This window comes from Pagrus pagrus (assembly GCF_965226575.1).
Source record: "Pagrus pagrus genome assembly, chromosome: 17".
In the NCBI taxonomy this organism is placed as follows: domain Eukaryota; kingdom Metazoa; phylum Chordata; class Actinopteri; order Spariformes; family Sparidae; genus Pagrus; species Pagrus pagrus.
The window spans coordinates 16,998,461-17,020,745 of NC_140201.1; the positions used below are offsets into that span (position 1 = coordinate 16,998,461).

Sequence of the window (22,285 nt, forward strand, 5' to 3'; positions counted from 1 at the left end):
TGTAACTTAATTAATTGATATAATTAAATGAATGCTGACATATGCAAACCTTATGTATTTCCTTTTAATTTTTACACAAAGTTCAGGGGAAGTTCTACATAAATGTGTTTAAAAATAAAGTGTTTATTATTCAAGCATGAAACATTAAAGGAAAGCATTTCAAATGGTTATATCTCCTGTATTAAATCACACAGCTAGTTATTAAATTTGTGCACATTGAGCCAACATGAAAGAAGATGTGACGCTCTACATTGAACTACATTGAACTGAGACTTCAAAATGGCACTGCCGATTACACTTCACAAAGACACCAAATTGTATTTCAAATTCTATTTTTTATTTTAATTTTTTTATATGTTTTCTGAGCTTTTCTGGGAGCTGATTGACCAATAGGCAAACCAGGATCATGGCAGTTTGTGACATAGTGATGAAATGTAATCTATAGGATTTGTGAACATAAGTACAAACTGTTAATTTTGTTTGTGGCACTCAACACGGTTAGAAATGGAAATGTCATGTATTTTTTATAAATGTCTAACCAAAAGTAAGCCTAAACTGAAACGCCTTGACTGTTTCACAGACTGGAAATATCTTTTCCAAACCTTAACCAGAGTGTTTTTGTTGACTAAACTTGGAGCAAACCCTGGATTCTGGTGTGACAGACATCCACCCAACCTCCTCCCTGTGACTCCAGCACAGTTCATAAATGTAATGTTTCATTCTGTCAAACATAATTCAGGCACAACGATAGTCCTGCTGAGAGTCACGAAATAAATTTCGTGCCCATATATACTAGCTAATCCTGTTGATTACATTCCATGACTGTCACACAAACTGTTGAGTTTGAATATGTTTCATTTTCTCTCCAGTTTTGAGAAGCGCCTCCATTTTCTTTGAGAAATGTGTTTTTGCGGGAACGGCAAACTCAAATATCAGGGTGTTCCCCATATTTGCATTCCTTATTTTGTCTGTTTCACAGTTGGGCTGCGGGAAACTTATCCTGCCGTGGAGGAAGTGTTGCTGTCATTGGCTTTCAATGGCGTGAACCGGAAGAGAAGTGTGAAGGTAAAATTGCAGTTTTTCAGCAAACCTTGAATTATTTGTTGTACATTTGTACTGAAGGAAAGGTGATGAAATAATTCATACTATGATGTCTTCAAAAGTTGAGCGGTTAGTTCACACCTTTATTAAAATCCCTTGAATTAGCTTTTGGGTTGAACAGTTTAAAAGCATCCTTGTATTTCAAACAACTGAGAGAGACTTTTTAGGAAAACCATCTCAAGGATTTGTTACTTAACTATGGATTATTGTTATTGCTATATAAGGCACAGTGTTGCAAAGCAGATCTTGGCTAAAATCTGCACAAATCAGAAAATAATTAATCTCCTAGCAACTACTTCACCCGATAATGAACAAGTAGAAGGAGAGCAAAAGGAGCAGTGCCTCAGTCAGACATTTAACATGCTCTTTTATACACTGCTGTAGCATTAGCCATTTGCTGAAGCCAACACTCTTTTAACAACTAAATTAGGACACAAACAGGATAGTATTATTATTTACTTACATTTCTCAGCAGATATAAATGTATTTCTGCTACTTTTTCATTAAATGATTACATTTGCATATGTCAATCATTATTATCTCTGGTATTTTTGCTACTAACAGGCAGAAATGTTGTAGCTCAATAAAGCCTACAGGGGGCGTCTCTCAGTCAGCAGGTGATGGCTTTCCTCGCTGGAGGGGAAGAGTGCCTCCCTCATGCGGACCATTCGACCTCTGACCCCAGCATGGTCGCAGGCATCCTCCACTAGTGGCCTACGAATGGGACGGTACACCTTGTAACGCCTGGGAGAGAGGAGAAAGTGGGGTGGGTGGGGGGGATTTGGTCAAAATAACAATAATGACGAAAGAAAGAGCAGGAAGAAGTGGCACTCAGATGTTTTGTGAAGACAGTTGTACATTGTCCCCAACCTCTGTATGTTACAGCTACTCACCTGCAGACCAGGTAGGCGATGAATGCAAAGACAGCCACCAGCACAGCAGTGGAGGAGAGCACCACCTCTGCAGCGTGAGACGTCTTGGACACTACAGAGACAACCAGAGAGACAGAGAACACCAATCTGTCCAACTTTCTACGTAGCCGCATGTTAAGCAGAATGTATTTGGTTAAATAAATAATTTGTGAACTTTGTGAGTGGGAGATGAGACCACATGTCTGTGTGTAACCAACCAGGTGCATCCTGGGACTTGTTGATGGTGACAGTGGTGCTGGTCAGGGCCAGGCTGCTCGAGTCCTCCAGGGTGATGTTGACGCAGTAGGTGCCGGGCTCCGCAAATGTTCGCCTGAGATGCACTTCACACTCTGAGGATGGAGGCACGTCATCGCACATAATGTTGCGCACCTGAGTGCAGCCGGCATCTGACACAATGGTGCAGGCTGAGGTGGGGGTGCTGAGGAGGAGGGGCGGAAAGATGACGGGGTTGAATGACATTTTTTGCGTTATGTGTTTATGTTTCCTTAATAATAATTCTTGTTCTTTGAAACATTTTTTGGGGAGACACTACAGGCAGAGACACTGCTTGCTTCACAAACAGGTGAATAATATGTTTTCTTTCAGACTAGTGGAAAAAAAAAAGGGTTACTCTGGTCTGGAGCGTAACCGAATGCACAAGTGTGTAGTCTGTAAGAATTATCCTTATTAAGATCAAATAAAGTCATCCTATTGCTTTTCTGTAGTCTTTATTTGCATATGTTTGGTATTGTGTTAATCCAAAAGTAACAGAAAGTCATCAAGTTACATTACTTTAATAGTGTGATACTTTGATTACGTTACTAATTCAATTTTTTAACAGGTAATTAGTGACTGTATCAGAATACATTTAAGTCGCCCTCCCAAACCTGTTTATTCTTGCTTAAAATGTATACCTATCATCTGTATTACATTATATATCATATTATGTATTATATTGAATTTTACAATAACCATCTTTACAGGCAACATGAGTTTTTTCTCGCACTCTCATAATCTCCACTTCAGTAGCACTTACGTGCACCAAACTTTCCAGTTTTATTCCTGTCTATGTGTATTCTGAATGTTACAGGGGCGTTTGTTCAAATATCATTCATAGCCTGATTTATGTTACATTTTATTCCCATAAAAGATGGGGAAAATTCTTATTTTTATGGCTATTGACAGTATTTTCTGATTTACGTACAGATAAAAAGAGTGTACCAAAACTCCCTCAGTAAAAGCTTTTGACTCGAAAGTGAAACAAGAGTTATGCAACTGGCTTCATCTAATATTCAGATATCATATGCAAATTGTTGCGTATTTAATTAGACAAAGCCTCCTTCGCATACTTAAACATCAAATTTCAGAAAACATTTTATACAAAAACTGTAGAAGTTTCACGGAGATATCAGTTGGTTGAAAAATAATAATATAAAGTAATATACAGTATTTTGAAATATGTTATGCCTTGACAGGATTGTCCAATAATCTAATTTCGATAATAAATGAATGGTACACTCACTTGCCCAAACACTTCACCAGGAAGCTGATGTCAGTGTTGGTCACTCTGGAAGCGGACACATCCACAATGCGACTGTTTGGCTGGCTCTTCAGTGTGTGGCTGGGCTCTGTGGAGAACACATAAATGCTGGCGGTTTTAAATGTGTAATCATCTTTTCATTACATTCAAATTATGAAGTATGCAAATGTTTTAGTGGAGAGCACTGAGTGCGTGTGTGTTTGATTCCACAAAGGGCAGGTTTAAAACCCAAACCACAACAACAAGGAGTAACACTTCTGGTATTAAATTATAATCCTTCCATCACATAAAAAAATGAATATGTAATTTGATTTGGTTTGTATTTTGATTTGTGCAAAAATAACTGTAAAACTCAACTAAAGACACAGATGGCCAGTTTCATTTGACAACCGCTGGAAACTGGCCCTGCTGACCATGTGACTGGAAGTCTGTAAATTTCTATTTTCTGTGTTGTTAACTTGTTTACTTGAAAATGAATAAAGGAATAGGTACAATACATACAGTATTGAAGGTAATCTTTTGTTTAAATATGAATAAATAAATATATAAACATCAAAATAAAGTTTTCGACCAGAGGTTCTTCTACATTTTTATTCATTTCAAAATATATGTTAATCATTTAAAGTATGAAGTTCTTTTCTCCTCTATCTGGGTCCCCTAGTGGCAAAAAGGCCCTAGAGCACCTATGCCTACATCCTGCCTTGGCCCTCAAGTGGCAGCATCATTAAAGGCACCAGACCACAGGGTTATGATCCCAAAGTTCAGCTTCCCACCTACCAATAATGGTGATGTTGCCCGTGAAGGTGCCATGGACGTAGCGGAAGCACTGGCTCCCCTTGAGGCGCCTGGCGCGGAGCCAGGCCATGGCGGTGGGGCTCGCACTGGCAACAGTCGGGGGAAGGGGCTCCGTGGTGGGCACGCCTGACGTCATGGCAACGGGAGTGGAAGGGGGCAGGGGATGTCTGGTGGTGGTGGGTGGAGCTGAAAAAGGGGAACAAGTGGCAAGACGCTCAGGTGAATTCACTTCCTCTGTCTTGGTCTGTCTCTCGCTTACACACACAAACAAACACACTGTTAGCTGTTAACTCACTCTGTTTGGTCTCCATCTTGATAGTCACAGCGTGAGTGGGAACCTCTGGAGGAAGAGACCGAGAATACAGTTTTGTGATATTACACTTCAATGATCTGTGCAGGGAAAGTCACATCTCGGTTTGTCCTCTCCATCAGGGTCAGACTGCAGCACCAGCTGTGGGACAGCAGTGATCCAGTGTCCTGCCCACAGTTAACATCATTTTATATAGCTCTATCTACAGAGGAAAGGAGCTCTCTTCCATCGTTTTCAACATCACAAGCACATTAAAGTTAAAGGCATGGATGGGAATTGAACCCATGATCTTTGGTTTACGAGACCAACGCCTTACCACTTGGCCACCACGCCATCTGTTCTCGGAAATCCATCTTTAAGACCACACCCAGCCAAACATAAGCTCTCAAGAAGGCTTTTTATGTTTGTGTCAGGGAGGGTGAGATGAGGAGTGCTTAGTTGGTTGCAATCGTTAGATGTCACTTAATCCTACACACTGGATTTTCAGTGGTTTACCTGGTCAGTTCATCAGGATTACAATAACACTTGTTATCATGCAGTGACTTTTAGTTTTATTTGAGATGACTTTCCCTGATGCTTCTTCTCCCACTTCAAAAAATTGGATGTGAATGTGTTTAAAGGTCCAGTGTAGAGGACTTCTTTGCCTCTGGCAGTGAAGTCGCAGATTGCAGCCAGCTGAACACCCCTCGCCTCACCCTCCCCTACTGTGGCCTGTCGAGAGCTAATTTTTTATCTTCTCCTGGCAACTGTAGATATAAAAGGCTCATTTGGAAAACATAATTATGAATATAATATTCCCTTTCTGCCAATATATCCCTTTAAATGCTACACACTGGACCTTTAAGGTCTCTAAATGTGAGACCTTGTACTTGTGACAAGAATGTCACATTTTGTCAAATGTTTCTACAAACAAAGCTATTTTGTCACCAGAAGGACTACAATTGCTTAAAACCCCCACATGTAGCAGTTTGTAAGGAAAATGTCATCATTTCATATCACCATATCCATGTGTCTGGTACCTGTGGGAGGTGGGGGCGTGGAGCTCCTCTGAGTCGGGGTGACAGCAGTTGGCGGACACTCAACGGGGAACGCTGCCTCCACCACCAGCATCACACTCATGCGCCCCAGCCGGCTGTAGGTGTGTGTGGTCACATCGCGGTGTGTCACCAGTTGGTTGCCATCTCTGAAGTCCCAGATGTAGTCGATGGCGGCGGCGGTTTTGAGGTAGCCGCTGGGATCATGGAGCTGGACTTTGAAGACCACGTCCTCGCCGCGAAAGAAAACATTGTCAGACTGGTTGACCGCGGCCCTCTGGGAGATGTTGACAGCCACAGGGATCTTATCTAAGAGAGAGAGTGTGACGGGGAGTCGTAAATAATTGATTCTCTAGGTTTCTGCTGTCTGTTTGGCTGAAACGTGCTGACAGATAAAGTTGTACAAGCTTGTGAGTTTGTCTCCACCTGTAACGTAGAAGACACCGTTGTCAGTGGTGAGGGGGCTGTACTTCCTGCGCTCACGTTTCCTGTAGACCATGACCTCCATGACCTCTGCCCCCAGGGGGATTTTGGTGGTGTTGATGGTCACACTGGAGGAGGAACCGTCACACGTCTCGTAATACTGGCCTGGAACAATCAGAGGAGACAAACGGAGAGAAAAAAACTGTTAATTAACGTTGATTTTGTGTATGCACATGTAAAAATCTGTAAACCTGTGTGTTCTTCTCACCCATTGTGTGCCACACGTAGACGTAGCTCTTGCGTCTCCAGTCGTTGCTCTGAGGGAAGGGCTTCCCATCGGGGAACACGTTGCATTTCGTTTTGTCTAAACACTTTCCAAAGCCGTAGTCGTCCAACCAGGAAGTCCAGTTATACACGTAGCCAGATTGCACCTGTCCATTGGCTGCTCAGAAGAGAAGTGAGGCAAAAGGCTGTGTTAGTAAAAAATAAAATAAAATAAAGCTGCACGAATTAACATTTCTTCATCGAAAATGGCTCAAATAACTATTTGTTGTGTGAAAGAGGTCACAAGACCATTGACAACAATCTCTCAACATTGCAGCTCTGTGGACCATTTTAGCCTTTTTCAGCTAATTGTTTTGGTTCAGTCTCACCACTTTTGTTTTCAGCAGCAGCAGCAGCAGCAGGCAGCTGTTTTCTACAAACTACCTTTGACAAAGTTAACAACTAGCCGGTGGAGCATTGAGCATCTGAGAAGCAAGAGATTTTCCTCCACAGCTGGTGGAGACAAAAAGAGAGTTAAACGGAGTGTCAATATTGGACTGGAAACAGCTCCAAATAAATAGTAGTGTTGATTTTTGCCAACTGGATGTGTAAAATGGCAAATGTTTGTCAACAAGTTGACCATATCAACTTTATATGGCGATAATATGACGGTGTTGTGCTTACACTTTGTTGTGCTGCCCCTAAGTGGCCAAAAAATGTACTACAGCAGCTCAAAGTCACTTGTTTAAGTGTTTGTTGGTAGTTTTTTAGTTTGATGTATGATGTAGTAAATCAAAAAATGTTCTGGCCTAGTGACGGGCCACACAGCCCACTTACACTCTGTGCAAAAACAGTCGTTAAATAGAGTGGCATTCAGTAGAGCGCATACCTCCGCCAAGGCCTAAAAGTCCCCTGATATTCATTCCACCAGGGTTCCCATGACCTTGCTATATCTCTGCCATCTGTGGGACTATAGTTGGCCCCTATTATGGCCCAGAACCCAGGAAAATGTCATGGGCACTCGTGTTCTGGCTACCAGATCTGGACCACCAGTGGACCGTAATCCATTTGTGCCGAGTGTAAGTGGGCCGTGTGGCCCGTCACTGGACCTGACCAGTTTTGCTGTGTGGTTGGCTGTCTAAAATGGTGCAGTGGTGTTTTTTGGTGCGTGGCCTGGCCGGGCTTTTTGGTAGCACCTGAGGCCTCCAGCTCCATACCATCCGGGCAGTGCTCATCCCATACAAGCTCCCCGTTGGCGTCCTCCTTCTGGCATGGCGGGTACTCCAGCTTCGCAGTGAAGGTGATGCATGAGCCATTGATAGCCGGACTGTCACTGGTAAGACGAACCTTGGGTTTACCTGCAGAAATGTGTTCCAGGTGAAAAACTGAAGACATAACAGGGAGAATTCAGAGGAAAAATAGATGACTCGACTCACCTCGGTGGTGCATGAGCTCTTTTGGCTTTGGGTTCAGTGGAGGGTAGAGGTAATCATCCCATGGGTTGGTGTCAGGATCCCAGCCGGGGATTGGTGGAATTGGAAATGGGAATTTCCCTACTGCATGCTTGTGAGGGAACATGTCGCTGACTGCTGGAGAGAGAGGAGAGAGCACATTTGAAGACTTCGAGGCAAATTTAAAGCAACATTATGTAACTTCTTCACATAACAACATCACAGCTTCAAAACCATGTTGATGATACAGTGTCTTGTAATAGGGTGACTGGTGTCTCTGTCTCAGCCACTCCGCCCGTCTATCACTTGTTCCTGCACTATGTAACTTGAGTGAGAGGGTAGGATCACAGTGTTACATACATGTTTACTTCAACATACAAGTTTTTAACATATAACATCGTTATGATGTAATGAGTTTTGTTTGTAGTTAGCACCTACATTATGTCAAACTGTTACAGACCTGAGATTTGTATTAACGACACTGGTGTTGCACTAAGAATCTGTGGGGGGCGCCAAATCGCACAAAATTAATATTTCAACATAATATTACTTTAAAGGTGGAAAACTTTTAGTTTTATTAGTTGATTATGAACATAAAGAGCCACGTATTCTTACCTTTCTTTGGGAAAACTTACAGAAAATGTCTTCAATTTCTTCATCATTATAATTCGAGGTAATTTAATTGAATTTATTAGGATTGTAAGTGAAGTTTACTTTGCAAACATTTCTAATAAACTCAAGAGAATCCAATGTCTGCAGGCATAGTTTAAATCTTGGCTTTGAATAAAACATTTAATATTTTTCTATTAAAACTTTTAAATTATCATGACATGAACATTTTTTTGCAGTGTTAATGAAATCAGTCAGGCTGAAACACATAAAACAGAGAAAAGGTATGAAAATAATTGGAATAACCCTTTAATACCAAGCATACCTGTTCTGTGAGGGAGATTATATTAATTTTGATTCCAGACTAACAAATGTATCATTAACTTGAATTAATGTATTCCTCCAAATGTGTTTTATTTGTTTATTATGTTTATATTTTCTCAATGCCTTTGTTGTTGTCTTAAATTAGACTTAAGCGTGACAGACACAGTTCATCGGTCAAACATGGAGGGCAGACGGAGAAAACAAATTCCATATTTAATTTGATTAAAGAAAAAATGATCAAGATGTCTGTCTTCGTGTAAACAGTGAAACTGTGCTGATAATCAGCTCATGGTACGACAAAAAACATAGACTTTTCAAACTAAAGATGCATTCTTAATTAAAAATAATAATAAAATCAGCTGTTTTTACATAATAAATGATGTTTCTGCATTGTTTGAGGCTTTAGACTCGTGCTCCACGCTGAAGCATGAAACAGATTTTGTCGTTTAAATGTTAAAATTGAAGACATTGTAATTTTTTGGGGGATGATAAGAACAGTTTCCTTTGTGTGGATGAGTCGATATTTTGTCTCTCTGGAGATCGCCAGCCTTAATTAAGCTCATGGGACTCTGAGTGCTCACAGCTGATGGCAGGACAGCTATTACACAAACTGAGAGACGAATATCGAACATCAGAAGTCTGTTTCACACTTCATAACTTCTGCGCCACAGTCAGTTTTTCAAGTCAAGATTAGATCATTTCTGTGATTTCAGCGTGAACATTTAGTGGTGCAAACAAACAGGTATCAGATGTAGTGAATATATGATAAGTTTGCTCATATTTCTGTGTCAGATCTCGTCACACTTACTGTCCAAATGCTGCCGCCTGTCATGAACATAAACAGATAATCCGACTCACCAACTTTAAAGCTGCACCACTTACTTTTGCGTCCTTCAGCTTGGTAAGCAAAGCAGGCACAGAGCAGGACAGAAACACATCGCAGGACTTCCATTTCGGGAAAAATAATGCTCAATAAATCTTCTTAAAAAATAAAAATGAAAATAAAAAATAGCCAGTCCACCTCCCAAACAACAGTTTCTCTCTACACCGACGGAGCTTGTCCCTCTCGTCCCCTCTGCTCCTCCAGCTCTCCCAGAACTTTCCCCCCTCGCTTGTCCTGATGTTCAATAATCTAATCTGAGCGCACAAACATGTGACGTTTCCTAACGAGACGCAACTCATCCCTTATTATAGTCTCCTGAGCGCAGGAAACTCATGAGAGATGTTTTGCGCGCAGACATGCGCACGGCCCCTCTTCCCTCCCTCCGCCCTGATCAGAACTGATTAAGGCTTTTATTTCATGTTTACTTGTTTATTTGTTAACTGCATAATTACTTGCCTATTTTGGCCATGTGAAGAATGTTTGTGGGCGATGAAAACTCCCCTCACACTTGTATTTCTTTGAGAATCCCGGCCCTCATCTTTGTCCTCAATTTAGAGGAATTGATTCTGAAATCCTAAAAACTAAATATTGTTTCATTTTTATCTCTAAAAAAAACAATCTCACACGAAGTCCATTAAATATTTTTGATCGATATCTATCACTGAATGCTAAATAGGAATAAAATGCTCAAAAAGAAAATGGTCCAATCGTATTAAACATGATTTAATGACATTATTTTGTTTTCGTTGAATGCCTTTTTTTAACCTAAATGTCCACGCGTGACAGCCGAGCGCATGACTGGATTTATTTGCTACAGTTGTCTCATCCAGCTGTGTCACGGTGAGACGCCCCGCACTGGTTGCGTGAGACGTGAGGTCCGGGCAGGTTGCGCAGCAGCTGGACCCGCGAAAGCAGAAGGAAACAGTCGCGTTCGTTTTCCAGCGCAATCCAACATGTGACGGACATCATCACGGAGCGGCTTCTCCTGCCGCCTGTCACAAGGAGAGTTTGGAAACTGCGGCAAAGGGTCCCAGACTTTTCTGTTCAAAAGTCAAAGTTGTTTTCTTTAAATCGGAAACCTGAAATCAGAAGTGCTGCGGAGGTGAACTGTGAAAACAATTATGATTTCTGATCCAAAGAGAAACAAAAGAGAGGGAGTCGGATTTATTTTAAACTTTAAACAGATCATAATATAAGCTGAATATGGTAAACTTAATGTAAGCTACAGTATAGAACCAACCCTGTGACTTGTTAGAAGATGTCAGGGATTAAAAACCCAAATATTGCTCGGACATTCATCCACAGCATTCATGTTCAGCGTGTTATCCCAAATCCATGATGATAATCAAACCTGCACCCCCCACACAGTCTGATCAGTCCAGCTGTATAGAAACTAGGTGAAGAGCTGTGAAATCATCAAGTCTCACAGACCTTATTGTTGCGTTTCAGTCAGTCAGACTGCAACAAGACACTGAAGGCTACTTTCATGTGTGATCACTGTTATCAGTATGAATGGAAAACATGACATGAATCATCAGATGATAAATTTGAGGCTTCTTCTTCTTCTTCTTCTTCTTCTATTTCCTTCAGTCCTTCCATCTCCATGACAACCGGACATGAAACCCCACCCTCTGTTGGAGTCGGGGTCCCTGAAGTTTTCTTTCTTGTCAAAAAGTCATGAAATGTCAAAAAAAAGAGAAAAGAAAAACGTCAGTACAGCTCATCGTCCGGTAGAGGGCAGCACCACTCCGCAGCTCCTCGTGATGTGACGCTGGAGGAGGTGTTGTGGCCCCCAGACAGTCCCTCTCTCTCTCTCTCTGTCTCTCTCTGTCTCGGACTCTCTCTCTCTGTCTCTCTCTCTCTTTCTCTCTTTCTCTCTCTCTCTCTCTGTCTCTCTCTTTCTCTCTTTTTCTCTCTCTCTCTCTCTATTGTCTCTTTCTGTTGTTGTTGCCAAAGACACATTATATAATAATCAATCATTATTAAATGGTAGTTAATTAAATCAATAATAGTTATGCCACAACAAACAATTGACTGCTTTCTAAACCATTTATGACATATTGTTAAGATTTCTAAACATCAGTTATAAAGTCATCCAAATAAAGTTTACAGATGAACTACACCGTATTTATTAACCCTTTACAAAGTGTTGTAAACATCAGGTGCAACTTTACAATAAACAACAGCTTAATAACTGGTTTAGAAAGCTTTCCACTGAGGGTGACCAGTTTGACTAAAGTTTAATTAACTAAAAAGTTACCACTTATTTATTTGCTTATTCTATTGTGTGTTCATAATGATGTGCGGGCCACACTGTTGTTGTTGTTGCTGTTGTTTGTCTGAGATGTCTTGTCTGTTCTCACATCAAAATTAAATAAAACATGTGTATGTGTGTATGTATTCATTGGATGTGACTGACAAATCATTACAAGATAACAAATGAACTTTAATGGTACAATGCAGGGGTGGACTCAGGAGGTCTGAGAACGAAAAGGGCACCATATGTGTGTGTGTGTGTGTGTGTGTGTGTGTGGGTTGGGGGGCAACAGAGCGCAGAGTCGTGATGTATTTGAAGGAAAGAGAGGACTCTTCAATCCATTACAACATATACATACACAGTTGAAACTATTATTTTCAGAATTGATTGCTAATAACTGCTTATTGTTTCCTGGATTAGTTGCTCAATCTTCTAATCTATAGGCCATAATCTGACAGACATGTGCAGAATGTCCATCACAGTTTCCCAGAGTCCAAAATGACGTCTTTAAAACCAAAGAAGATCTGAAGCCAAAAAACAAACAAAAAACAGTTAGCTGAGAACCTGGAACCAGCTCATTATTTGACTTATTTTATTTATTTTACTTTGAAAAAAAACCCCAAACTTTTCTGTCAGTCAACGTCTAAATGAATCAGCCACCCTGATAGTTTTATCTCTCTCTGTTTTCTCTTTGAGTCCAGACAGAAGAGTCCAGACATCAATGGCTGCAAAACAGCAAAATGGATGAACAACAAGCCAGAAATGCATTGTGCTGCCAACAGTCACTGTTATTCTCCCTCTGTCTTTGTTTCTCTGTCTCTCCCTCTCTCCCTCTGTGTGTGTGCATGTGTGTGTGCGTGTGTGTGTGTGTGTGTGTGTGTGTGTGTGTGTGTGAGGGGAGGATGCATGCGAGTACTTGTCGTGCCTTCTCATTTACAGCCCTGGCTTCAAGTCGAATGGAGGAATGCAGGAACATTCCCGAGAATGTGGACTGGAACCTGGGCCTTCAGTGTGTGTGCATGTGGGTGTTTATGTGTCTGTGTGCTGGCAGCTGGAAACTCAGATTCACTGTGTGTTCTGGCTGCAGGCTGGAAACATATGGGAGTGTTCACTGTGCAGGACTGAGGATACATGAAGACTGTCTTTTGCTTCTCAATCTCGAGGCTTATAAACATATTCCCACAAGAACACAGGAGCCAGGAGCAGGTCACTTCTCCCTCTGATCTGCCTTCTTTTTCATTTCCACCCTCTGTGCAACACCCTCATCTTGTCCTCTGAAGTCCTCCTTTGCGCTTTCAACTTCTCAACCTGTCTCTCCAGGTGTCCCCCTCCCTCCCCTGTATACTGTAATCAGAACCATCAGCAGCCATGCTGCCCTGTCATCCTGAGCAGAGGGGAGGTGAGTGTCCAAGAAGCTGCTAATCCCACCAACTCACTCAAAAAGAAAGGCTGCCAGACAGTCATCACCATCACCACCACCTCCACCAGGACGGACAGGAGAGGGGGGGGGGGACTGGTTTCTGACAGCAGCCGAACTGGCTTCAAAGCTCCACAGGCTGCAGTCAGAACAGAGCTGGTGAAGCAGGCTGACGCACAAGGTCTTCATTTCTACTGATGTGGTGAGAAAAACTGGGCACAGTCTGACCTCCTGTTGGACTTCACCATGAAGGAAATATCACCCAGAGGTCACTTGGAAAACGCATCAGGAAATGATTAGTCATTTTTCCACTGACTTTTCCCTCATAAAGCCGTTTTTCATAATCTAATTTTGGTGCCACTCGCTGTGCAAAGTCCATTTCCAGTGTGATACGGTAGGAAAAACAACTTTATGACAAAACAAAACAATTTTCCACTTGTCAAAAAACGACCTCAGACTGTTACTGACAAACCTCTTTGTCTCCATTCACACGAAAACAGCTGTCCGGGCTGCCAAGATCTCCTCAGAGAACCCGGTGGAGATCGAAGCTGCGACCGCCCCGCTTCCCGGCACCGACAGACGGTCATGGGACTGCGCGGCCCGCCGCCAGCTGGCCGGAGAGAGCGTCTTTGATGTGTGACGCACCGGGGAGACGCCTGCCTGCACCGAGCCGACTCTCTCACACACACGAACTGGAGGAAATATAAAAACACAGTCTCATTCCACTGCAGTGTGAGCGTATTTATAACCGACTGCTGTTTGTGTTGGAAACGGACATATTGCCATCTCCATGAGAAAATGCTTGTAATAACTTTGTTTGGAGTCACGACAGGAATATTTGCACCACATGACTCCCGCAGACATCCAGCACTCTACATGTTCCAGTGATTTAACGTTGAAAAACACTAAAACCAGTCTACTTTTACAGCTTGAACGCTCTACTTTTGTTGTTTTTCCTGCATAAAAAGACGGGTTTAATCCCTGTTATCATCTGAACTTGAGGTTGCTTTGAGAATCAGCCCAATTAACAGGTGTCGGAGCAGGTGGATTCCTCAGGTGCACCCCGTGAGCGCAGATCTGCTCGGGCTTTAGGACCGCGGGATGAGCTGGATGAGAGGCGAAGTGTGCGCACCTCCACCATGTAGAAGTTGAGGGTTCGTCTTGAACCTGCCTGCTATGTTAGTGTGTCCCAGTTCTGGTTCTCCATGGATGCAGCGCTACGCTTCAAAGCGCAGATGGGTAACTTGTTTCTTTTTCTACTTTTTGGATAACCCCTGTAAGATCACAAACTTCAAAGTTGAGTTAAAACTCAAGCATGGGGAGGTCGAGACAGCGCTGGGCTAACTTCTGAGCGCCGAACCACTCTTCATCATGAGGCTGTGGAGCAGAGCCACGGCCGCCCGGAGGAGGATGCTCTGCCTCTGGCTGCTGCTCCTCGGGTTCGCCCTGGCGACTCTGGCGCTCTCGGACCTCTTTAACCGGGACCGGAGCCACAGTCAGGAGAACCCTGGCCCTCCCCGCCGCCCCCTTCAGCGGATTCCCGGTGCGCCGGACCTGGAGGTCATCGTGGATTCCCGGGACCCTGCGTTAGAGCTCGGCGCCGATCTCTCCCCGCTAAAATCTCTGCAAGAGGACCAGCTTTTATTCGTGCCATCGACACAGGGCACGAAGAACCCGCAGCAGAAGAAGGGGAGTTACAAGGTGCTTCTGCCCGGAACAAATAAGGACACCCGCGCCACTGCGGCTCCGACGCACGGGGAGATGGGGAAAGCTGTCCTGCTACACCTGGAGGGTGCGCAGAGGGATGCGGAGATCGCTGCGGTGCAGAAGTACGGTTTCAACGAGGTGGTCAGCGAGAAGATATCACTGCATCGCAGGCTGCCTGAGGCGCGCCATCCTGAGTGAGTTACCAAAGCGCACGACTGAAACCAAAACCTTTGCACCGGAGCGACCCAATTTTGGTATCAAGACACTTTAAAAGTGTTAAATGAAGTTGTGAATTTGTTTGCCACGTACAAACAGGTGTTTGGGGGCGCACTACAGCGAGTCCCTGCCGTCGGCAAGTGTTGTTATCTGTTTCCACGACGAGGCTTGGTCCACGCTCCTGCGCACCGTGCACAGCGTGCTGGACACTGCACCCAAACAGTATCTGCAGGAGGTTCTGCTGGTGGACGACCTGAGCCTGCATGGTGAGTCCACATCCATCCATCCATCCATCCATCCATCCTTCCTGACCTTTGCATGACCTTGATGCCTCTGTTCACTTCTCAGGTCACCTGAAGAGTGTGCTAAGTGAGTATGTGTCTCATCTGGACGGGGTGCGTTTGATTCGCAGCACCAGGCGCCTCGGAGTCGGAGGTTGCCGCGCTCTGGGTGCTGCCAGAGCTGCGGGGGAGGTGCTGGTGTTCATGGACTCCCACTGTGAATGCCAGAAAGGCTGGCTGGAACCACTGCTGGAGAGAGTGGCACAGGACAGGTACTGTCTACTGTAGTCATCTACAAGATGAAATGAACTGTTGTTGTTGAGTTTTGTGATGAAGAATAATTAGGATCTAGAACAAAGTTTGTTCTGGAAAAATCCAGCTGTGCCCAAACTGTCTGCGTTCTGCTGTTTGACAGAAGCACTTGAGAGAAGTGAGAAGAAGGAGGGTGCAGAGTTATCAGTTGTCCTCACTCATTAGTAAGGCAGGGGGTTACATGTGCTGTGTGTGTATCCAAAGCTCAGCTCTCATGATTTGGCTCTAGTCTTGTGTCTCAGGCTGCCTGCAGCGTGCCTCTAATTAGACTAGGTAATTAGGCTGAACTCTCAGACCTGGAATCTGCAGCCTCTCAACTCTCTCAGCCACATGTTTGACCCTTCTCCCATTTCTCACTCTCTTTCTTCCCCTCTTTTAATCTCTTCATTCCATTTCCTCTGAGCATCACATCACACTTGGCCCCTCGGTAGGAAGATTTCACATAACATATGTGAACCAGAGCTGACTCCAGCAGAAGACAGGATGTGCCTCTAAAGATGGCCTCTGTGACATGAGCCCAAAACACACAGGCTTTGAACAATGAGTGAAAATGAAACCGAGGACGGCTGGTTGTGATTTTCAAAAATGTCTTTCTTCTTCCAAATCTTTGAGCGACAGGAACCTACTTGTCATTCATAACACCGGCCTCATTTTGAATCACACTTCTCGATGAAAAAACTCAAATCTGAATATAGGAATGTCTGTTCAGATGGATGTGCTGTCTCCATGCAGGACAAGAGTTGTTTCCCCCATCATGGATGTGATCGACTGGCAGACCTTTCAGTACAACGCCACCCAGTGGCCAGTTAGGGGAGTGTTCGACTGGAGACTTGACTTCCACTGGGAATCTAACCCTCAACTGCAAGATAAGGACCCAGAGTCAGCTGTTCAAGCTCTAAGGTGAGCTTAAACCTAAGAAAGCTGACTTTTACTTGGAGTAATGTTGAGGGAAACCTAAGAGGAAGCACTAACCAAATGTTTTTTATCTTTTTATGTTTAATGGTTCAGAATAATCTGCATCTTGAAAAATGCAGCAAATGAGAGAGATGTATGAGCTATAAAGGAAAAACTGCACGTTGTTTGATTATTTTCCTCGAGGCCAGTGGTTCCCATCTTGAGGTTAAGGACCCTCGGTGAGATTTCATGTTATGAAAGATAAAAAATAAAACAATAACCATATTAACTTAATTAAATGAGTGTGGCTGATTTATCAACAGAACGTCGGTATCGGCTAATATTTGCCTCACTCGCTATTGGCAAATAGGATGACATTCACAGATGACAGTAGCTGATGTTTTTCTGTTGTGTCACATCATCTGAAGCATCTGAAGCAGTAACTTTAAAAGAAAAATAATCATTTCTATTCTTTTTCATGGTTAATATTAAAGGTTGTTTCATAAATGTGTATGATTGATAATGAAGGGCTGAATTACTTAAAAAACGATTCCTTTATGAAAATGTCCCTGGAACAAAAGAGGGAATAAATGACAACAAAAACAAAATTGAAAAAACAAACAACAAAAACGTTGCTGTTGGCATCAGCTGTTGGCAAAATTGTTAATTCAAACATCAGTGTCTGCCCAGAATTTCACAATCTGCCATTTCCATGAAGATTTGTTCATTTTGTCAGGCATTTTCTGTTATCTTTGCAAATCACTTGTGAAATACTGTATAGTTCAATGTCACACACTCTCATTAACAAAAACAACAACAAAAGAGGTAGAACTCTTTGCTTTAAAGGGGCAGTATGTAGTTTTGGAGAAGAAATATAAACTTATAATTTTAATATTCACAATATAAACGAGGTAATAATACAAACTCAGAAGCTGTTCTCAGAGGAAAGCTAGAAAGGTGGCAGGGTCCACCACATATAAACAAAGTAAAACAATATAAAATTGTGTTGTCCTTTAAAGTCAGTTTGCTTATTCAGTTTATCAGTCATGAAAACAAAGAGTTTGTTAATATATAACCTTTGACAAGGATTTTGTGAGTTAACTTTGATTAGTTTTAATGGCTGGTGAAGAAGCATTGCTCTGGGCTGTGATCCATTTGTCCTCAGTACTCAGTTTGTAATGTCTCTCTGCTCCACCAACATGAAGACTCACTCCTGTGTTAAAGTGCTGCCGTTCTGTCTATAACAGGAGCCCGGCGTTAGGAGGCGGAGTTTTGGCCATCGACAGACACTTCTTCCAGAGTGTGGGAGCCTACGACCCGGGGATGCTGCTGTGGGGGGAGGAGCAAATTGAGCTGTCGATCAGGGTAAAGCAAACGTTTTATTTCAATTATCAACTTGCCATCCAAATCCTTTCAATCATTCACTCGCTCACAGGGGACAGAGAGATGACAGATTGCTTTTGTTTTCATCTTAAGTCACATAAGCTGTTTTTAACAATGCTGCGGCTCAGTGATTCGGTTGCCTTCTGTCAGGGCCTCAGGAATGCTGCACTGGGACATGATGCCTTTTGCACATGGAGATCTTAGGTTGAATAGTGGTCTGGGAATGTCTGGGCCAGTTGACAAATGCACAAGCAGGAGAGGAAAATGTTGCTTGACCACCTGTTTCCCTGGGATGACCGTTAAATGTGTTGATTTGTACAATGTTTTGCAGAGATTAAAATGCAAAATGGCGCAGTTTGATCATCAACATGCAAAGGATGATAAGACTTGTCATGTGCTTTTGTGATATTATTTAAAACAGAATTTGATAAAGCTTTCCTATAACCTAGGTGTGGTCATGCGGGGGATCCATGGAAGTGGTTCCCTGCTCCCGTGTAGCCCACCGGGATCACCACCACCTGCCCTACCAGTTCCCAGACCAGGAGCTGCTTCAGAGGAACAAGATCCGGATTGCTGACACCTGGATGGACGCTTACAGGAAGATCTTCTATAGGAGAGACACGCTCGCTCATTTCATCAGACAGGTGTGTATATTTGGTTTGGGGATTCAGTCGAGAGATTGGTTGGGGAGTATTTATCATTTAATATCATATTCCCCTTCAACAAAAAATAATTGTTACAGATCAAGTGCCCATTTCCAAAGTAAAGGTGTGCAGTGACTCAGAGACAACAATCATACACACCAACTCAAATATCACAAATGTATCTATACATTTATAGTTAATACAACTTTAGTTGATAACTATTTCACTGTTAAAGGTGCAATATGTAAGAACTGACCATCTGTTGAATACATACTCCAAACAAAAAGGGGGAAGCACAACCGCTAACTGCTGCTAACTGTAGCTGACGTTAGCTACAAATCACAGTTTACAGTGCAGCTAGCGGTCATATTGGTTGACTCTGTCCAGACTGGGAGCTTGCAGCACTTGGGGAGTGTTGGTGTTGTTTTCTATCACACTATCACCCTACAAAGTGGCTAGGGGCTAGAAGGTTAGCATGCTAACTTCAATAGATACAGAGATCTCTCTGACACAATGTTCAAACTGTTATTTCTTTACGTTCTGTTGACAATTGAAGTTAATTTGAGACAAAGACACCATTCAACCTATTACAAGACACTGCACCATCAAAATGATCTTGAAACTTTTTATTTTGAGGTAAAAACGTTACATAATGTTGCTTTAATCGTTCTTTCTTTGATGAAGTCTGAGAGTCCGAACATCACAGAGCGTCTGCGGCTTAAGAGGAGTCTTGGCTGTAGGAACTTCCACTGGTACCTGACGACTGTTTATCCGGAGCTTTACATCCCTCAGGACAGACCTGCACTGTCGGGCGAGGTAGAATACACTCACACACACGCTCACACACAGACAGACAGACAGACAGACACACACACACACACACACACACACACACACACACACACATGACTTTCACTAACCATTGATGGGCATAACAGACTGACACATTCCATTCGTGCCTGTTCAAAGCTGTACAACGTTGGCACTGGCAGCTGTGCCGACTACCCCCGAGGGCAGGGACTGCAGGACGGGGCCATGAACATCGCACCGTGCAGTGGGACGGGCAGCCAGGTAACAATGACAACAGTTGTGAAAGTTGACGTAAGATAGCACACAGTGGCATAGATGATTTCTCTTGTCATCGCAGCACTGTGATCTAAACTCTGAGCTGGAAGTGCATTGGGGTCCCATGGGGGCTTTGTGCTTTGACGCCAGAGGAGAGAGGGTGGTCTTATCTCCGTGCCCCAGACAACGACCAACCATCAGCAGACTCCGGTGGAAGTTCATAAAGGCAAGGCAGAGCATGAAACTTTTATGCGAGATAGATGTATGTTATCATGTGGGGAGTTTGGCTGACTCAGTGTTACTGTTTTATGCTTCAGCTGAGCGGTCAACTCGTCCACCAGCAGTCCCAGCTGTGTCTGGAGGCTGTAAAAGAAGGAGGGCTCCCGCAAAGCAGCCCGAAAGACGTCAACACGCACACAGGAGGTCTCTTCCTGCGCCCCTGCAACCGCCACCCCAGACAGCAGTGGCATTTTGAGCAACTAGTTGCTCCTAAAGGTACCTGACATAGAAAGCACAGAGGGATTCATTGGATTTGCGTGATGTAAATCTGTAGACAGTATGCGTAGCAGCATATAGTAGTGAAATGGTGTAGAAAAATACACAGAACTTCAATTTTTTCGCTCCACTTTGCCACTTGTTCCTGTTTTAAGGATTGCAAATACAATTTTACCGTGTTAAATAATAAACAACAAATGATCTAAAATGACAATGATTACGCTGGAATAAAGTCTTTATTTAAATATACCTTTTTAGGAATGTCTATTACTGTATTTATGTACTGTACATTTAATCATATTCAGTGTGAAAAAAACATGTAGAGAAAATGACTGATTAAACGATTTTTGTAAATGCTTTGATTACTTTATGTGTAAATGTTTTTGTTTTAGTCTAAAAGTATTCAGTAGACAGAATATCATTAAAAACCAATACATCTCTATAGGCTGAGTTTAGGATTTATGGAAATTAATGAATCTATACAGCAAAATTGCTTAGTATTAAGTAAGAGACAGTACCAAAAATCAACTCTTAATTGACACAAACTGATGATAGTCCCATGATTCCTCGTGCAATCATGTGAGCAAGCTAATTTAACCGCGAATAACTGTGAACTAGTATTAATGAAACATATTGGCCAGTTATCTCATATTATCCCAAGTGAATGGATATCTTGTGAGCCACACTTGAATATTTTCTAACTTATTGAACAAGAGACTCTGACATACCCTCCAACTCAGAGGCCAGCGGAGAAATTGCAGAGGTTTAGGTGCCTAACATCAGCCATGCCACAACTGCTGCTGACTTATTCATACATGACACTAGGCGGCCGCAGTTTAATACGCAACAGAATTTTGTACAACGTACTTATTCTGCTGATTTGTGAGTATTTTACAGGATTAATTAAGTATTGATTAGTCTAACCTCACCAAAAATGTTATATTCTAATTTATATATTATTTCTCAATGTGTTTAGGATCACTGCACTCTTATTTTCACCAAAATAAATGTTGTAAATGTAAATGTGTAGTCCTTATCAGCTGTCAACAGCAGAGGGAGCCACCTGCCTTCAAAATCTTCACTAAAGCCCCAACTGATCATTTTATTATTGTTACACATGCATTAACTTCTCATGTGACTTATTTTTGACTCTTTCTTTGAAGATGTTCTCAGCTAAACTTTCAGTGACTGGAGGTAATCTAATATAGTTTTGCTGTTCATTAAGCCCATCATGTGACAGTAATGTACCGAAGTGCATGTGACTGAGGGGAGTGGATGCAGTCTGTAACGGGCAAACCTGTGATCAACATGCAGATAGCTGTGTCGTGTGACCAAGCATCTACTGTAACTCAGCCCAAACACAAGTGAAGATGTTTTTTAAGCCATATATATAGAGCCCAGTGTTGGGATGGCAACTGAGATGCAGGCAGGACCCCGAGCTGGTCCTCGGTAACTCTCTCCTCACCCCCGAGGCACTGAGCTCTAATAACTGCCTATACTCTGTCACAGAAGTGCTCTTCTTCAACCCATGGTGCACTTAGCCCAGTCAAGTACACAGCACCTTTTAAATAAAACCAGTCATATGGTATGTCTGCAGCTTCGAGGCATAGCACTTGGGCAAACAACATGTATTTGATTAGCATGTCTTCCCTCAGTTACATAACTGTAGGTTACTGAGCTGTTGTAAGAGAAGGGCAACGTCTCTCTACTTTGGCTCTTTAGAGGACGGCAAGAGGTCGCAGACTCTTTGTGTGGCTGTTTTCTCTGGGAAAAGCAAGCCATGTCTGGCCAGAAGGTCGCAGGACATGCTATCAGAAAGCTGTTTACTAAACAAAGAGACAAAACCAGGAAGAATTTATGATTTTGATGCAATTTTTCAGAAGTCTGCCACAGAAAAGGATGCACTGGGGCACCAGCTGTAAATCATGTTTAAACTCAACAGATTTTATTAAGATTACGCAAACTTTTC

General features: G+C 42.7%; 2 protein-coding genes across 4 annotated transcripts; one reads left to right on the forward strand and one right to left on the reverse strand.

Annotated features, from left to right (window-relative positions):
• Nucleotides 1-1,163: 1,163 nt before the first annotated feature.
• Nucleotides 1,164-9,898, reverse strand: gpnmb (glycoprotein (transmembrane) nmb). Of its 3 annotated transcripts, none has more exons than XM_084379641.1 (12): nucleotides 9,645-9,898; nucleotides 7,815-7,964; nucleotides 7,575-7,736; nucleotides 6,383-6,556; nucleotides 6,118-6,279; nucleotides 5,677-6,000; nucleotides 4,643-4,687; nucleotides 4,330-4,533; nucleotides 3,535-3,640; nucleotides 2,231-2,451; nucleotides 1,995-2,085; nucleotides 1,164-1,845 (listed from the first exon to the last, which is right to left on the reverse strand). In XM_084379641.1, the coding sequence occupies exons 1-12, from the start codon at nucleotides 9,712-9,714 to the stop codon at nucleotides 1,692-1,694; spliced, it is 1,863 nt and encodes a 620-aa protein (XP_084235767.1). In that variant the 5' UTR covers nucleotides 9,715-9,898; the 3' UTR covers nucleotides 1,164-1,691. The 3 variants fall into 3 exon arrangements, with proteins under 3 accessions (XP_084235767.1, XP_084235768.1, XP_084235766.1); XM_084379642.1 differs by having other exon boundaries at nucleotides 7,596-7,736; nucleotides 7,815-7,967; XM_084379640.1 differs by having other exon boundaries at nucleotides 7,815-7,967.
• Nucleotides 9,899-13,999: 4,101 nt separating this feature from the next.
• LOC311272504 (polypeptide N-acetylgalactosaminyltransferase 15-like) lies at nucleotides 14,000-20,636 on the forward strand. The gene is made up of 10 exons (XM_084378957.1): nucleotides 14,000-15,220; nucleotides 15,342-15,508; nucleotides 15,591-15,795; nucleotides 16,568-16,735; nucleotides 17,977-18,094; nucleotides 18,562-18,756; nucleotides 19,441-19,572; nucleotides 19,726-19,827; nucleotides 19,904-20,047; nucleotides 20,139-20,636. The coding sequence occupies exons 1-10, from the start codon at nucleotides 14,691-14,693 to the stop codon at nucleotides 20,322-20,324; spliced, it is 1,947 nt and encodes a 648-aa protein (XP_084235083.1). The 5' UTR covers nucleotides 14,000-14,690; the 3' UTR covers nucleotides 20,325-20,636.
• Nucleotides 20,637-22,285: the final 1,649 nt, after the last annotated feature.